At 39.0% G+C, this 18,495-nt stretch overlaps 2 protein-coding genes and 1 long non-coding RNA gene across 11 annotated transcripts in view; 2 read left to right on the top strand and 1 right to left on the bottom strand.

Annotated features, from left to right (window-relative positions):
- SLC41A2 (solute carrier family 41 member 2) overlaps positions 1-18,495 on the top strand; it is a 93,165-nt gene that overhangs the window by 43,067 nt on the left and 31,603 nt on the right. The window contains exon 12 of one of the 5 annotated variants that reach the window (XR_003382006.2): positions 114-251. The exons of 3 other annotated variants lie outside the window; for them this stretch is intronic. Coding sequence is in view for 1 of the 2 variants with exons in the window: in XM_005494743.4 (XP_005494800.1) it covers positions 114-299 (186 nt within the window). In the remaining variant the exon portion in view is untranslated. Of the gene's footprint in view, positions 1-113; positions 13,447-18,495 lie in introns of those variants that run through there. One more of the 5 variants, XM_005494743.4, reaches the window with a different exon arrangement.
- The window catches only part of CHST11 (carbohydrate sulfotransferase 11), a 157,553-nt gene continuing 151,991 nt past the window's right edge, over positions 12,934-18,495 (bottom strand). For 4 of the 5 annotated variants that reach the window (XM_026797820.2, XM_026797819.2, XM_014272556.3 and 1 more), the window contains 2 exons: positions 13,566-14,344; positions 12,934-13,156 (listed from right to left, as the gene is read on the bottom strand). In XM_026797820.2, coding sequence (XP_026653621.1) covers positions 13,051-13,156; positions 13,566-14,344 — 885 coding nt within the window. In that variant the 3' untranslated portion in view covers positions 12,934-13,050. Of the gene's footprint in view, positions 14,345-18,495 lie in introns of all 5 variants that reach the window. The other variant, XM_005494744.4, reaches the window with a different exon arrangement.
- LOC141728784 (uncharacterized) lies at positions 16,836-18,465 on the top strand. The gene is made up of 2 exons (XR_012579988.1): positions 16,836-17,841; positions 17,933-18,465. It is a non-coding gene; the product is annotated as an uncharacterized LOC141728784 (long non-coding RNA).

The raw sequence follows: 18,495 nt of genomic DNA, 5'->3' as shown, positions 1-18,495 counted from the left end.
AATGGTATGCAACACTTTGGTCTAGTATGGAGACAATATTGATGGCTATTGACTTCCTTTGGATGTAACTTACAGGATAATAATACAGATTTTATTTGTTTGATGTTGTGTAGGTGTTTACTTTGTTGTGGATTGCTGACTGGATGGTGCACCACTTCTGGAAAAAAGGAAAAGACCCCGATAGTTTTTCTATCCCTTATCTTACTGCACTGGGAGATCTGCTTGGAACTGCCTTATTAGCTATAGGTTTTCATTTTCTGTGGCTCATAGGTGACAGAGATGGTGATGTTGGTGACTAATTATTCCAATGGATGCAATGACTTTTCCTGGAATATTGACAAGACTGCTCACTCCACTTGAGGGTCCTCAAAGTCTTTGTTCCTTTTGGTCTAAGTAAATCCAGTTGACACAGACATAAAACAGCCTTAATGATTATAGTTTGGTTTGCTTTTAAAAACTTGGATGGAACTACAGTACATGAGAGCTTTTTTTCTGAAACCAAGGTGGATTGGAGGTAACTGAAGATATCTGAGTAGACACAATAAAGAGCAGATGAATCCTTCATCAAGTTTTAAATTGCCTAAAGAGTTGATGATACATTCTTACCTTGCAATTTCAATGTTGCAGCTCTCTGACCATTGTAGACTTGACACCAATAATGACTGTTATTGTCCACACATTTTGTCACAGGCTTTATTTTCTGTAGAAGAATATGACTATCAGCGTTTATAAAATTAGACACTTGGAAAGTGTCAGCAGGACTCAGCCTGTTTTCTTTGTGCTAAAATGAGCAACCTAATTATTTTCCTGTTGGGATTTATTAGAACAAAAATAGAAAAGGCAAATAATAATGTGACACTGATCTGGTCACTATTAATGGGTGAATGGTTAAAACTCCTTGTGTTGAAAAGTGTATGTTCATTTAGCAACTGAAAAGATGTTTAACTAACTGATATTAATGGTGTTGTGATGGCCAGTATCCTGATTTTAATGAAGTATTTAGAGGTGTTTATGTAACTGTATATACTGATCCCTGCTTAAACTTGCAGTATAAAAGATGAAGTTTCTTTTATAGGCCCTTAGGAAGTTACACGTCAAATTCCAGACCTATGCCATCAATTTCTGAGTAGAAATCTCTGCTTTCAAGCCGTGCAAATAATACAGTCAATAAGGAAATTTATGGCTTCTCAATGATTTCTCTTATTTTTAGACCTGAATATTTCAAATAATACATTGATCATGAGGACTCTGGTTGCCATATCGGGAAAAAAGGTACTAATTGCTCTATTTTAAAATCTACTGGGAGTTCCTCACAGCATAAGTTTTAGAAGACTACTGCACACATCCAAAATGCATAATGAAATAAACAAATTGTATTTTAACTGTTGTGATTGAAAGTTTTAAATTTTCAGATTTAAATAAGACAACTGAATCCATATATCAGCATATAGTTTAATCTTGTAAACATTAGTCATCTGCTTTATGTATACAAATGCTTTTTAATTTGATGGACCTACTCAGATGAGTAGATTACATGGATAAATGCTAATGGGACTTCTATATGTGTTGGTCACCTTCAACTCTTTGGAAGTTCAAAGTATTTGCAATCTTGAAAATGAAACCAGCTATTCAGTGCCTACAGATGGCTTTAGATGCCTGAATTTTAGCTCCCTCATTTAAATATTTTTATTTAAGCATTTTCTTACTGTTATTATTATATAGTTGTTTGAATGAATCATATGTATTATGTCTTTTATTATGTGAGAGAAAGATGAAATCTTTCTAACTTCAGGTTCTCTGACTTTTTTTTAACTTGTATTAATGTTATTTAAAATAGTTTCTTGTATGTAGCATTGCAGGAAATATTATTAAAATGTTTAAAATGGAATAGAAGAAACTAAATTTTTTCCAACAATGGTTAATTATTTTTGATACAGCCATAGATGCAAATTTTTGTATTTGTTAAAACTGCCATCTGAATCAACTCAACTGACATTTCATGCACTTATTATAGTTACTGGACTTTAGGGTAATTTTTAAATGAATTGTAGGATTCTTAAAAATTAAAATTTCTTGAGATACATGTGATCTTGTCTCATCCAATGCATGAGGGAGTTGTAGTATGGCAGTATCCTTAGTGATTAGTATCATAAATATTTCCCCAGTAAATAAGCAACTGTTGGTACAGTGTGACTGTTTAGATCATCAAAGTGGGGAAGAAATGTTACATGAGTAAAATTAAGTAAAATTTGAAAAAGGGAAGTGTATTGCCAGACTGAAATTATCTGGTCTTGAAAACAGTAAGTGATGGGGAAGTATAATGGAAAAATTTGTTAGTTCAAAAAAGTTCAATCCATTGCATGGTTGAGAGAGCAAAACTCATTTTGTGGGGAAGAAAAAGGTGCAGACTTTCACAAAGCATTCATTATTAGAGGCAAGAGCAAACAGAAGGAAGTTATTTGGAGAAAAGAATCAAAAGGAACAGCCAAACGTGTTTCTCAGGAAGGGAAGAAAAATATAACTTGTGTTGAAAGGATTTAGGGAAGAGGTGTAAAAAGAGATACTTTAGGGAGGGGTGGAAGTGAGGGAGAAAAAAAGAATGCTCTTACATATGATTAAAGAGGAACTTTTTGAGGAAAGAAGTGCGACACTGATAAAACAGGAAAAACCTTGATGTCCAGAAAACCAAGGAATAAATAATCTATGATGTCAAAGGGGTTTGATTCCTATATGAAAGGAGCATTTTAGGGACTTAGAGGCTTCACAAAGTCTGCTACCTTGTGTTAAGAAGGCAAACAATTCTTACCACATTTCATGTATTCCAGCTGTGAGGATAATATGGGAGGTGGCACAAAAGAGTGCTTGGATACCAGAGAATTTTTTCAAGTACTCAAAAGCTGAACACCCTTAACCAATTTTAATTTTAGTCAAGTCAATCTCTTCACAGCATTCCACCTACTTGATTTTTTAAAAAAGCCCAGTAATAGTGAATTACTTTACTTCATATGTGGATAAGAAATGTTAGCAGAAATTCTGTCAGAGACAAATTGTGTGCTTTTTGTACCGCTTAAAACATAGAATTGAAAGGGACATCCTGAGATGTTATTGTCTCTTTTTATCAAAACAGCCATATTTTATAATCTTGCAGATAAAATGGTGACTCTTGGTATTAAAATTCATTAAGTCCTTTCCTCCTTTCAGGCTGCCAGAAGATTCTTTCAAAACTTCTGTTATAATTTGCCCAAGTAGGGCTATGGCTGGTTCACATCTCTTTGCTTTTGAGTCAGCATGGAGCACTTCCTTCGATTCTTGCTTTTATCAGCTCATTCACCTCTTTTAAGTTGTGGGTCATCCTAAAGCTCCTCCTGGAACTTTTTGCTCCATTTTCATTCTTATTGTCTGTTATTTTTTTCCTCTACTTCAGAAATATCTCTAAGGGGAGTAGAACTACAGGCAGGTTAGTTGAAATGTGTGTTGTTTTCCATTCTGAAGGACTCTGTGGCCGTCTCAATGGCTCTGTGAGTGTGCATGAAAAGGGATAATCTTATTTGTAAACTACAGTCAGGTGCAGCTTTTAAATGTGGAGTCAGTAGTGTTTCATACCATAGGTGGTTTTTTTTCCTGTGTAATGCTTTGAAAATTATCATTCTAGTGTGTTACTGAATGACTCCAGCTCCTTTTTAGAGTAATTATATAGCCAGGATTGTTCCTCTGCTTTATTATGCTGTTTGATATAAGGGAGGATTCTTCTTTTAACATATGTAGATCAATATTTTGATTTTTACAGCATTACTGTACATCTTGTCTTAATCTGTAATGTTTTAATTGGTAAAATTATCTCCCACTCCCATGTTTAATATATTAATTTTACTGGGATTTTTAGAATATTGATGAGAAACTGGTGAGCAGCAAATGAATTTCACTCCTTTTTACAATTTGCAAACAAAATTAGACTTTTCTCATATAAAGATTAGAACAGCATGAGGATTAAGGCTTTACAAATGCAGTACAATTCGCAGAATCAGGATTCAAAATGAGACCTATCATCTTTTTAATGTATTTGCTGCTTCAGTTGTGAGCGTCACAAAAAGCTCTCTTAAATGCAAGAATAGCCTCAGAATACGTCATGAAACAGTAGCATAAGTGCTCTGTGAAATGAAGTGTTGGAAATTCCTTATTATTATTGTAATGGTAAAATTTCTATTGCAAATGAGATAGTCTCTTTAGAGGTGCAGAAAATGGCAACAGAATATGATAATTGAATTATAATATTCTTTGGAAAAAGTAAGGTAATGTTCACAAACAGTACTAAAAGGACTGGAAGTGCTGTGAAGTCTCTTAGTAGGATTTTTCTTTTCTTTCTTTGACTAGATTTTTTGTGATACCATACACTGTTTTGTGTTTTCTAATCCATTCCCAATCACGTCAGTCTGTTGTTTAGTAATCTTTAGGATTATCATTTTCTCATATGTATTTGAAGTTAAATAAACAGTGTTTTTTATATATAGGTCGGTAAAGAACTAGGAAAAAAAAGTGTGTTTTGTCATTAAAGCCTCATTCTGATAGTCCTAGAGGAAAGTCTTTCGGTTAAATTTAATGAAAATTTGATCATCCTGCATGCTGTGCATGAATACTCTGGGGAATCCAATATTAGCAAGACATGAATAATTCACAGTTAAAGCTAAGAACCAGTATGTTTACTAAGTATACAAGATTGCCATATTCTGGGTGGGTACTCAAAAGCAGGAGTCATTCAGCATTGGCTGGACTGGGTGGGCTTTACCTTCTCTGCAGCTTAAAAAATGTCTTGGTTTCAAGTCCTGCTAGTTATTTATTTAATATGCAGGCTAGTTCATCATATCCTCTGTTTTTGCTTTTATTTCTCAGTCCAAACTATACTTGAAATATGCTTCTTCCTTACTTAGCATTCTTCAACTTGCACTTTGGGAGATTGTTTCCTCCTCAAGAGTTGCTTAAAGTCTTAAAAGGTAGAGGAAGTGCTTTCCTTGAATAATTCTAAATCTGAATTTCCTTGAATAATTCTAATTCTAAATTCACTTTTTGCAAGTGAAATGGGGTTCAAGTGAAATCTTGAATTAATTATATGGTGGACACCTTCTGAACAGATCCTCAGGATTTAATAATGCTAAATTCTCAGATTTACATTTGAAGTTTTACTATGAATAGGATCTTTTAAAAGATTTTGTCTGTTTAATAACTTTTTTCTCTCACTTCTTGGTTCAGATTAATGAAACTGTTGCCCTGTCCCATGTACAGTAGAATAGTATTTTAATAAATCTGACATTCTAAATGGTATTTCAAAAGTTATGAACAACAATACTTGTTTTGTACTTGAGAAGCAATCATCCACTACTTTCCTCTGAATCCTCATACTATGGTTAACTTGAGATTATCCAAAGCCCTTTTCCCCCCTTTTTGTTTCTGTTCTCTCAGTGCTGACAGAACTAATTATTTTATTACCTTATAGCTATACCTTATAGCATCCAGAGTTCTGGAGTAATATCAGAACATACTTTATGTCAATTGTTTTGAAGAATGAACCAATTTTTACTAGCTAAAAAGGAAAACAGATATGTCTGATTAATTCTGGTTCTAAGGAGATGAAGGGTAGCTTTCACTTAAAAGAGATTAGTACCTCTGGAATTTGGAGGATTTCCAGAATCCAAGTGAGCTTTCTAAGCTTGACCACATTTAGGTAACTGGGATCAGCTCAGGTACCAATTTGTGGACAAAAGTTTAGATGATTTGGAGACAAAAGCAAGCTCTGTATTTGTCTGATACATGAAGATTGGCTGATCAGCTCTATCTCTTTCATTCATTTCATCTTCATGCTTTGCTATTGCAGCTTCTTTAGTCCCAACCCAGTAAGGCCACTACTATGGTAGTATGTAAGTCCCCACATGTGTATGGGGACTGTGGTCCCCCTGTAAGAGCAGACAGCAAGGCCTTTGAAAAAAAGAAACTTCTAAAAAACCTGCATGTCATTTGTCCAAAACGAAGGATCTAAGTTTTTTTGTGAATTCAGATCCAAAAAGACATACTTATTCCCTGGCTTCACTTCTAGCTGGCCTTTGCTATATTCCCACATTAGAAAGCTGCTTCATTTAAAAAAAAAACCCAACTTTTTGGAAGCACTGTAAAGTTACGGAGCCAAAGTGCAGGAAATGCAGCTCTGTTAGACCCCACACTGGTTACGTGCCCTGTACATGAGACTGACATGAGCTGCAACAGCGTTGACCCCTCAGGAAGAAATAAACCCCCTGCTTTGAGCCTGACTGTAGAGCCTTGGCATTAAAGCGCTGGTGAATGCACACATACCTCTGGAATTTGTGTAGCTTTTAGACTGGCACTAAGAGAAAGAAACATTTTTAGCATGCATTACAAGCAGGAGAAAGAGATCCTATTACCATAGGAACTCTCTCACAATAATGACATGAGACAAAACTAATGAATGTTCACCTTTTTGGTTGTTGATTCTCATTCAGCTCTAAGTACATTGCATACAGTTTTCTGTCATATTATGGAATTGAAATGTTGTTCAGCAAAAGCTCATTTTTAGTTATCTTGTCATCTTGTCTTTTTCTGGTCATGGTCAAATCTCCTGCTCCTTATCTAAGGATATCCTTATCTAAGGATGTCAACTTGTAATCCATTTTCTCCTGTCCATACCTATAAAGCAAACTCCTGCCCCACATAAAAGGAGATTCCCCCCCCCCCCCCATTCTTCTGCTTTTAGGAAGATATGGCTTACAGCTCTGTAGACTAGGCAAGACCCATTCACCTTTCTGTATGCTCTCAGTTGTCTCCTGTTTGCAGGAAGCCTCTGAAGACCACAGAATAATCTGGAATTTCTTTTCCAACACAGGACCAGGAATAGGAGGGCTATTTCTGCTTTTCCACAGCTATACAGACTTAATTTCTCACCTGAATTGCACTCACCTGTGCTTCCTTCTAATCTTTGCACCATTGACTCCAAGAACTTTTTTCATTAAAAAATTGTGGATTTAGTTTTTGATTTTTTTGAAGGGAAAAAGGGAGGCTTTGAAAGCAGCTGCTTTGGGAATTCTTTGGGAAATCTAGCATGTAAAATCATATTGCACACAGAGCAGGAACATTTCTACAATAAACTAGAAAAGCACATTGTAGAATTAATTCAAGCTAGTGAAGTTGTTATGTCCTTCCATATAACTGAAGATAAATGCCTTAATAAATCATGAATAGCTGTAATTCCTGAAAGGAATAGGTTTTGTTTTTCTTCAACGGAGGTCTCAGCATTTACCTGGACACAGTGGTCGTCTCTCCACAGCATGGCTGCTTGCTCGGATTTGACCTTTCTATCTAAATTCATTTCCTTGAAGTTTAAAATATAGTAAAAAATGCAGTGATTGACTTCATTCATAGAGCAATCATTTTTTAATTAAACCCCTCTACTTCAAACATAAAACTAAATCAGTTTTAGCTAGAATAGTTATCTGCTAAAAGAAGTCTGAATAAATTGAGCCTAAGAAAGGCTTAGATAAAGGTTAAACCCTGACTTTGCACAAGCTTTTATGGGAAATTTGGGCTGCTGTGGGTTGCGGATTTTGACTTGATGTAGGACTGCAAATACCTGCTGACAGCACAGAGACCTCTTTCTGCTAAAAAGGCATGAATTGCCACAGTAAAATTCTAGTTTTTAGAACAAGCCAAAGCTTAATGGGTAAACTGTTATCACTCAGCTGTATGTTACCCTGACAGCTTTATGTATTAGTGAAAAAAAGAGAAACTGGGGAATAAACTTTGGATTGTTTTTTTTTTCTCTGACTGAAGAAAACAGCTTTGCTGGTTGCTTGTTTTTTAATTAAAAACTCTGATTGAAATGAGATTTTCAAACCCACCTAATTTTACTGCAAGTGCTATGTCTCATTTTCCAAAATGATCTGTACATTTGTTGCATAGTGCTAGGATGTGTGCTCCTAAAGGAATGTTAGCTCAGGTTGCTTTTACTAAAAAAATAGGGACGGTCAATGTCAAAATCAGTAATCTTATTAAGATATTGGCAAAATATATTTTAAATAATGTATAAAGAAATAATATTTTCTATATGTTTTCCTCCATGAAGAAGTCACTACTGTAGGTCCTTAATGTCTCTGACTTAGTCAGCAGAAGGTTTTTATTGTCAGTGAGTTGAATCTCAGAGTCCAGAGGCTCAAGCACATCCGTAGAGTGACATTTCAAGTAATAGGGGAAACAGGTGGCTTCTTGTCATGCCAATAGAGAAGATGAAGTTGATTTTACTCTTTTAACATAGATTTCTTTATCAAATTGATTAGCATGCAATCTGGGGAGGTGGCATTTGGGTACGTCTTTCAGTGCACTGAGGAATAAACCAGACTCTAATATTTCAAAAATTGCAATCTTTGGCAAAGTTGTACGTGCAACTGGAAAAGCAAGATATTTTATTTTTTTGTGGCTTCAGGAGTCTGGTACATGATGATGTGTAATACAGCTAGTGAGAAAGGCATGATGCTGCTGGTTGGCAAGCATATGCCCTGATTGCTGCTCTGCTGCTGGCTGAACGTGCTTGATTTTTTTCTCTTTTCCTTCCCATTCTCCACATTTTAAATTCTTTAATAATTATGATGGAATTGAATGATGTGTGTTTTTATCCAAACAAAGGTTTGGAAGTATTGGAGTTCATGCCTGCACAGGGAGCAGGTTATGACCACAGGAACCATCTTTCTTCAAACTCTGCATAATCTCTACTGGACTTAATCCCTTATTTGGGCCAGAGGACACTTCAGTTGTGCAGGATCCTGTCACTTTGTCACACCCTGCAGTGCTCCCTATCCATCTCCCAGTGCCAGGGTGCTGCCCACAGCCCTGCTGCTGCCAGCTCTCCTGTCCTACAGCAGCTTCCTGAGGCCAGTACCACAGGGCAGCTGCTGGATATAAATAGAAATGGGATTTTGTAAATTTGGGGTTATTTAATGGAAAAATTGAGGCTTGCCAAAAGGACAGATCCTCAAGTTTCCTTCACTGGTGCAAATCCAATTTTTTCAGTCTCTGTAGCAGCATGAGAGACTGGTCTTTTCTTTCCACTATCTTACAAGCAATGAAGGAAACCACACAAAAGCTGTGCACCCAAGGCTGTGCAGAGAGGCCATTTCTTACTCCATTACCATAAAAATGGAAGTTTCTGGGTTTGTATGCAAGTGATTTCAATTTTGCAAGCCCCCAGCTCCCTCCCTCTGTCCATGGTTGAGTTCTGCAGCTGTTGCTTCCCTGGTCTCAGTTCCCTGGCTGCTCTGCCCACTGAACCCCACCAGGGGAATTCTCCTACTCCACAGGAGTAGAGATAATTTTGAGTTTTCAGTGTGTCCTGCCTATAATATACAATAAGGCAGGTAAGAAAGCAAAGCTATGTGGACAAAAATCCCACCCTGAAAAATCTGCCCTGAAAGAATGAGAGCCATAAATAAAGCACACAGAGAGGAATTTTCTTTCTTCAATTTAATTGAAGTTACTTAGAAAAATAATCAGGCTTGAATGGCTTTTTTAAGGAAAGACTCATGAGCAGGTCACACTTCTGTTGGCAATGTGTAATTTATCTTTTTTGCTTTATTAACAGTATATTTAAGTATAAGGAGATACTTTTCTACAACAAGCCTTCTACTGCATACAAATAGATTAAAAAAAAATCCAACCCCACATTGATGTTAAATTATTTGTACACATTGTATTGTGCATGCATGTAAGAAAATAACACTCTCTGTAACAAGAGTAATAGTAAGGACAGTCCCTTTTTGTACCTGAAAAGTGCAGCAGACTACAGTGAAACCCTAAAACATCTGGGGTCAACTTACTTCTAAAAGCACTTCTGCTAGTGGATTATTTATTTCACTTGTCTTACACAGCGCATGGTTCATGCAGCTTGCATGTTTCTGTTCTAATGGACATGGTTTATGAAGAGGCTGAAGCATGGACTGAGCCAGATTTGGGGGAACATCCCACCACCCAACAGTCTCTACCATGTTCATATGGGCCAAATTCAGCCTGCACTCCCAAGTTAAGGTGCTTGATGGCATTTGGGGGGAATGACCCCTCAGCTGTGGGTATCGTGCCAAGTACAGAGCCACCAGCACTGCTGGGCTCAGGGCTGGCCCTGTCAAATGACAGGGAGGCAACAGCTGCTCAGAGATAAGGATCACTGATCCAGCAGCTTTGAGGGGGCTGGGGACAGAGGTGGGGAGCAGGAACACTGCTGTTCTCTCTGTGCTTATCACTACTAGACATAATTAATAAACGCCCTTCTACAACAGCATCTTCCCAGGTGGCCCTTGCAGCCCCATGGGCATGTCTGTGTTTCACATTTTGCTGTGGCTCTGTGCTGCCCATTTGTCTCCCAGGATCAGCTGTGGCCACAGCAGAAATGGAGCTGGGAGAGAGGCAGAACTCAGGAGCAGACCAGCCCCTCTTCTCCATCTGGGAAACCCAGGGAAGAGTTAGAGGGTAAAACCAACCCAGTTCTCTGGCTGCCCCCCACGGCAGGTGGTAGCTGCCAGCTCACTGACATGAGCACGAACAACCCTGAATGTCCTCCTGTGTAGCTGCAGTGGAAAGACAGATTTTTTTGCTGAGTCAAAACAGCATGCCGAATAGGCCAAAATAAATGGCTATTCCTCTGCATTTGTCATCCTGCTCTGAGTGGTGAGGGCTTGCTGCTCACTGCACAGGACATGATCATATCTAGCATGTCAGCTATTCATTTTAAACACAGATCTACAGCCCATTCACAGCACCTCAAAATAGATATAATGCACTAAATAGCCAGGTTGTAGTAGTTTGGGATCAAGGTTTTTCAAAAGCAAGGGATTTCATGCACCCACTGAAGTTCACATAAAAGCCTTCTCAGTGCTGAGCATCCACCTGTAGAGCTGCCCTCTGTGGGGAGCCAGAATTTAGGTAATCCAACCCAAAGCTGTTGCTAAAAATCCTGGCTGGAGCAATGGTCACCCCTCATATCGCCTGAACACATTTTTCACTTAAAGCTTTTCTATCACAGCTACCATATAGAGGTTTGGTGTCTCCAAAGCTGTGAAACTACAGAGAATATTTCAGAATGCATAAAAATGTGGTGATGGTGCCAGAGAAAAGTACAAAAAGAAAGAGGGAAGCACACTGTTCTTGAAATATTTACTTTCTGAAGCAACTTTTGTCTTAAATGAAAAAAATTACATCACATTCTGCTGGATGGATGAAGAGCTGACTGAGAAGAAAATTGGATCAAAATATGAGCACTGTGGGATGCAAGACCAAACTAACACACAAATAGCTTGTAGGAAGTATTGTGAGGAGGAGAAGGGCAACGTGCCTCAGACAGTTGTTTTTTTAACAAACATACAACCGTTGAACTAGGAACATAAGAGGGCCAGGCCACTGTGAGAGGTATAGCTCCACACACACTAAATGAGACTAAACTGCTTTAAAGTAAAACAACAACCAGTAATTAGCAATGGATCAGGAATTCAGAGGGGTGAGCCAGCCAGCGAGCCCCTTGTCAGCCACTGGCCCAGTGCTCCAGGTTATAAATAGGGGATGGGTTATGAAAACTGTGGCTGTTCCAAAATGGATAAGAGATTTATTTGTATGGTATGATAGAGAAAATAATGACCTGAATCCTGCCTAAGACCAAATCCAATTGTGAAAGGACTTCAGTTGCTGTTTGTTATGTTAGTTTTTCAACGAGATTTATTCAGCAACTTATTTTTATCAAATAAAATGCAAACTATTTTCTTCTTTAATCACATCTGTGTCCTGGAAACTAATGCAATTCAGTGGATATTACTGGCTACTGTACAATTTGACATTTTTCACTATTGGCTCTGATACTGTTGAAACAGCTCTGCCCTGAGCTGGGTTTATTTAAATCATCAATCTTTTCTGAAAGGGTTTGTTTTCATCAAAAGATTGACATGAAGGCAAGCTAAACCCCTCGTTTTAACCATCTATCAACTGTAAAACAGATCTTATATTTTTACAAGTGTCAGTTTAGCCTCTGCCTCATTTTGCCCATCAGCTGCCTGTGGATGCTGAGGTGGCTACAGAGCATTCCCTCACCTGCTTCCAACTGAAGGAAACATCTGGAGAAGCCTGATTTTCTGCTCCCACTAGCTGGCTAACAGATCCACACTGAAATACCATTTTTCATTGTTTATCATCTGCTGTGCATAGATTACTATCTGCTTACCCAAAACAATCTGCCATCTCAAAAAGCAGTTAAACACAAAACAACTGCTACTGAGACATTCCCCTTAAGAAAAAAGGTTATGGTCTTACATTAGAGATGACTTGGATGAATTTCGAACACATCAGAACTTAGAAAAATTCCTGTCAATGGCATTTAGGCATCAGCTAAAAAAGAAGGCTTCTTCTCCTCCCTAGGAAAAAGCCATGAATCCATCATGTAGGAAGATGAAAGCTTTTTTATTGCCTTGCATGCTTAGAGAATCAACATGAAGATGACTTTTTGAATTTTCAAATGACATGCCCAGATTGTTTACAGCAACGTATCATTACCAGTTGGTTGCCCATCTTAGGATCAATTAGGGAGGCATGACTTGAAGAGGATGGATGTCTCCACAGCTCCATCCTGGATATGAATTAAGTCAATGCCAGTTGCTTTGGGCATTCAAAAAATCTCTTACAGCCACTTTCCAAATGCTGATTCTTTTCTGATGGACCATCCCCAATTCATTTGGGCTGGGAGGCTTCAAATTAAGAGCCAGAGGGAGTGGTCGTATTCTCCAAAAACTCATTAAGACTTATAAAAGGTTCTCTTCCTAAAGAATACATTAATGTTTCTTTCAGTCATGGGTATTAGATACCCATGAATCTACCCAAATCTGGGTTACTTTTCTTTTTCAGGCCTAGAAAGACAGATTTTGTACTAGTATGGAGCGCAACATCACTTTCTAAAGAACTTATTTTCACCAATCTTCTCAAAGCGTGTGGTTCCAGAACCATTCCCGTATTTACCTGCATCATTGCCTAATTGAAGAATATTATTACCCAGAGCAAGCTGGAAATCGAGGAAAGCCCAAAACCAGACTCCTTTTGTCCACATGTTATCCTGTCTCTGCTGCTGAAGTGAAACCTACCAAGAGACAATGTTTTAAATAAGTATAAATAACATTAATTAGAACTGGAGGAATGCAAGATCAATGAAATTCACCAGAACACAATTAATATTTGTTTAAACAGTGTAGCAGTATTATTCATTTCTACAGCTAGATCATCACAATCCCATTACCCTGCAAAGAGAGCTGTCCTTTCTTACAGTTGATTTAAATAATTTTGACTGTGCTGCTCGCAGCATCATTCAAAAAAAGAAAATATTAATTTACAAAATAACCCATTCTCCATATTTATTATGACAAATAAAAATCTTAAATAAAACAGGCTTTCTCTCCCCTCTTTCCCCACAACCCATCCCTCATTCCAATTTCAGGTAGCTTGGCACTGAGTAATTAAACATTAAAAAATCAAGTTTGTAGACTTCATACAGCTGCATTTGGTGCAAGGAGCTGATGTTCTGGAAGAACTCTGTGGTCATTTCATCAGTAGTTCTCGTAGACTTTGCATAGGTGGGGAATTTCAGGTAGTTGCCTACTCCTGCCAGCTGGAGAATGTAATTTGAATCCTCTTCGAGCGTTTCGTACTTTCCTATGAGGTCGTAGTGGATGTGGCAAGGGTGGCAGAGGGAGTACACAGTCTGCCAGTGCTCGTTGAAGGGCTCTTCTCTTTGGGTGTGTGGGTCGATGAGATATGCCACGAACTCTTCAAATTTCACATCATCACCTTTCTGCAGAGCCTCCTGGGTTGCGTTTTTCCTCTGGCGCCTCACAATTTTGGTGCCATATCGTTTGTGGAAGGAAGTGTTGTACTTCTGGGTGAACTTGTTCCTGTAGGCTGACACCAGTCTTTCAAAAGGCTCGCGAACAAAGAGGAACTTCATGTAGTTTTTCAAGCGGTGGTTGATCTCTGGGATGCTGTACTGGTTGAGAGTCTTCAGGTTTGAAGACACGTGGGCTTCATTGGCCGGGATTTCCATTGGATCGCTGTACTTCCCTCTTCCCGTCAGAACCATCATGACTCTCTTCCAGTTTGTGCAGGCCACTTTGGGAACATAGCAATAGATCATTTCATGATCCTCATCCACGACCAGGTGCTTGAGATCGTTGGGTGTCAGCACACGGCGCTTCCTGCTGGACACGCTGTTTGCTCGGCACGTGTCTGTCACTTGGTCTCGTCTGATCTGATGAAGAATTGCTGTGTTGGACAACTGCAAAGGAAGCACAGGCACCAGAAGTAAAGGGCTGGGAAACTCTCAATGCCTTTTTTGCTTATTATACAAATTCATAGAAAAGCAGATCTTTCCCTGCATGGAATAATTCATTATGTGACTGAGTACAACTGACACTATTCTAGAAGACAAACGGTTTTTGTCTCAAAACTTCTTGATACACATTGATTAAATGCTGTTCACAGAGTATTCAGAGCTTTGCTTTGAAGACAATATTAAGGAGCACAGGTGCTCACACAGCATGGTGGCAAGTGCATTTACAGAACCCTCATCCTCAGATGTGGTCACTGATTCTCTTAGGCCTGGAAAACAAATTTTGCCTTCACTCTGCAGTTAAATCCACAGCTACAGCAGTGTTGGACCTTTTTGCTGCTGAGATGGGGTAGGAAGATACTGGAAAATTTGACAAAATGAAAATACTGTGTGTTCTTGTTATTGGTGTCTTTTTGGTTAGAAAACTTAATAGTCATGGCTTGTTTCTTGGCTATGACCTTGAATATGGTTTACATAGCCATGGCCAGAATAAATGAAGTCCATGGATATTCCTGCAACTCTCCACGAGGAAGATTCACTCAGACCATGCCAGTACAGTTCTCCTGTGTTTGGTTATTCAAAGGTGTCTCTGCATGGCACGAGGTTTTTCTGTGCAGCCCTATCCTCACTGCTATGAATACCATATTACTTATTGAGAACAAACTGCATCAAAGCAACAGTGGAAAGATGTTAGTAATGTCATTTACATTTATTTAACACCATTTACCTGTGAATTTTGAAGAACCTTATGCTCAATAATGCGTTTAGCCTCAAAGACAATAATTAATTGCAAGTATTGACCTTCCTATTTGATAGGCAAGGAGGTCTGAGATTCCTTCTTCTATGCCGAATCTTTCAAAAGTATTTATCTTGTACCTTCTTGTTGAATTAACATGAATCACAGGACACTGAAAAGAAGTATTTGAGGCAATGCAGACTCTATGCACCTGCTATGTGTGTTCCTTTGATTATAGGGGTCTTTCTCCCTGCCAGTATACCAGGAAAAAACAGTACATGCCAGGCAAAACCTTGGCAAATGGTTTTGCACCAGCTTGGGAGTTCTGAACCTCCAGTTCCTGTAGTCACGGGTCAAATCTCTGCTTTCAATAGCAGTACTTAGCCATGATTCCTATTTTAAAAACCCACCAAAACTCAAGGAACAGAATCCAAATGAACTGTAGAGTTGAAACCCAAATGAAAGTCCAAAATGGGACCAAACCAGTTGCAGGATTCTGAGCTTTGCAGAGAAAAGAAATAGAAATTGTTTTGTTACAGACTAGTGCTAACAGTCCAAGTTTCACCCACCCAAAGGGCAGCAAAAGCTTTTGCAGCATGTGAGCAACAGAGACTCTCCCTCTGCCTGGGCTGTGGTGGGTTGCAGAGAAATGTCTCCATAGTATGAGCAACACCAAGGGGCTGATGTTGCTCAGCTCTGAGCAGGAGGACTTTTTCTTCAAGAGAGTGCGTATGTGCCAAGCCTGGGACCTCTGTATTTTGCACAGTACCATCTACCACTTCTCCTCTGAATTCCCTGATACTTGCCTCATCTATTTTGCTCCTCTGTTCAGTGAAATGCTGGCTAGTGGTTAAAATGTGCACTAGCCCAGTGCAGTTCTTTTAGACAGCTTAGCTTGTCTTTTATGTGTGTGTGGTATCCCCCTGGATATCTCCCAGATGCACTTCAAGGGCAGTTTTATGTCACAGTCAAAGTGATGAGAAGCCAGATGTGAAATGTGCTTCATGCTTCCTAGGAAAACTGACTGGCAGGGAGTTTCCAAATTAGATGTTAGAAAGCAGTTCTGAAGGACCACACCGATTTTTCAAGAAAATTACTTTTTCTGTTAAAAAAAAAATCCCTTTTTCAATTTATGATGTCCTCAGAGAAAAACAGAAATGATGGATCTCAACCAGCTCAATACACTTTAGTTACCAGTCAATAATTTTCAAAGCACTAAACAAAACCCTATGCAAACACACAGACATACAAATTCCCTTTTGCAAATAAAAAGCTGAAATCTCTCCTCCTGCAGATTTTCATCAAAAATCATATAGCACAGGAATGCTGTTTGCCCCAAGTTTTAGGGAGAGGGGAGTGAAGGGGGAAAAGAAAGAAGGAAGTGTCAGAAGGAAGGAAGAGTCAGAAGGAAGAAAGGAAGTGTCAGAAGGAAGGAAGGAAGTGTCAGAAGGAAGTGTCAGAAGGAAGGAAGTGTCGGAAGGAAGGAAGTGTCGGAAGGAAGTGTCGGAAGGAAGTGTCGGAAGGAAGTGTCGGAAGGAAGTGTCGGAAGTGTCGGAAGGAAGGAAGGAAGGAAGGGTCGGAAGGAAGGAAGTGTCGGAAGGAAGGAAGGAAGGAAGGAAGGAAGGAAGGAAGGAAGGAAGGAAGGAAGGAAGGAAGGAAGGAAGGAAGGAAGGAAGGGAGGGAGGGAGGGAGGGAGGGAAAGAAATGCCTGAATATATTGCTGCATTATAATATGTTAATGCACTGTGTCTAATTTTCTGGTGCTGTTCTTAGGATAAATACAGAATTAAGTGGATGAGATTCTACGGTCTGTATTAGATAGAAGGTCAGATTTGATAATCTAATGGTTGCTTCAGACCCTAATCTGCAGATGAATCTTTGTAGAGCTGTGCTTTGCTCTGGATTTCATTCCTCCATCAATAGGCTAAGCACTTCCCCATACATTAACACTAATGAGCTTTTCAGACATTTAGAGTAAAGGGAAAAACTCAGCCTTAGTATTTGCAGTTACCAATGAGCTTGTATTACTTAAATTCATTTAGAAGATTACACTTGTGCATTTTCAAGTGGTACTTTCCTCTCATTCTTTTTACCATGGGAAAAAAAAAAAAGAAGAAATGGCATAAAAACCATTTCAAGCACTAAGTACACAGCAACACCCCAGGGTGAGCTGTGCATGTGCTCTGACCTGCCTGGGGGCACACAGAATGCATATTAAATAGCATTAAACAGTAAAAGATTGTCTAGTTCTCATCAATGACAGCACTCTTTGGAATGGCAGATGGATGAAGGGCCACATAGGAAATAGAAAGTTCGACTTCCTTTTTATTCTATCGTACTAACTTCAGTTTATTAAAACAAACAAACAAAAAAGATAAAAGGCCAATCCAGAGACTGTCTTAGAACAATGCCAAGTGTATCAAAGCCCATTTCTTCTGCAGCTGACTAACACACCTGATGCACCCTAGAAAAGCTGACCTACCTGCTTCTCCCAGAGACACAGAGTCCTGCTGGCTCTCCTCGAGGTTTGATGGCAACAGCCCCCTTGCTGAAGGAGTGGCTGATAGAAAAGCCATATTGACCCTGCTCTAGTGAAAGGCCAGGTAAGGCACCTGAGAGCCTTTAATGGAACCCTGAAAGAACCAAACTCTCCTTTGCACAAAGGACACGCTCTGTGGCACCTAGAGTCTACACAGCACCATGGAAGGTAATCATAAGAGCATTTTCAATTTAGTATTTTGAAACTATATATCAACAGTGGGTGAGCTGATAGTAATATGGTTCCTCTTCTTTTAAAGTTACAGGCAGGGCTTTTAAGCCACATAACGATTTCACTCCTGAAGCTGGTAAGGGGACCTGGAGAAATGGTTAAGTTTAAATGAGACTGGAAACACATTTGTTTAAACTAGAGACCCCCTGGCCAAGGAAAAAGTGCAAATGTGCTCACAGCTTATGAAGAAAATATACCCCACAAATTTAACCAGCCAGAGAGAAGATCCAAGGAATGGATATCTTTGAACCCATGGATGGTAAAGGACAAGACAAACAATTGGGGTCATGAACTTTTTTTCCTCCAAAGCTGTAACAGATGTGGTTACAGCAGAGTTGTGAGCATGCAGCTGCTGCCTGGACACTGATGGCTGTGCCCATGCTCATTACCAGAGGTCCCTGCTGACCCCTCAGTTCTAGAAACCGCAATAAGTAATGGTCTAAATCCACTTTGGCTGAGGACACTTTTAAGCCTAAGAGCAGTGTGGGGATGGTGATAAAGTCGTGCTCAGGTGTGTCCTCTGACAGTTCAACTTGGACTTCATCAGGCCATTAAAATTTTGGGAAGACTTCTGATAAAAGCAGCTGTTCT

The sequence above is a fragment of the Zonotrichia albicollis genome, chromosome 4, assembly GCF_047830755.1.
Source record: "Zonotrichia albicollis isolate bZonAlb1 chromosome 4, bZonAlb1.hap1, whole genome shotgun sequence".
Lineage (NCBI taxonomy): Eukaryota > Metazoa > Chordata > Aves > Passeriformes > Passerellidae > Zonotrichia > Zonotrichia albicollis.
The sequence above is the reverse complement of the archived record's forward strand: the minus strand, read 5'-3'. Positions and strand labels throughout refer to the sequence as shown.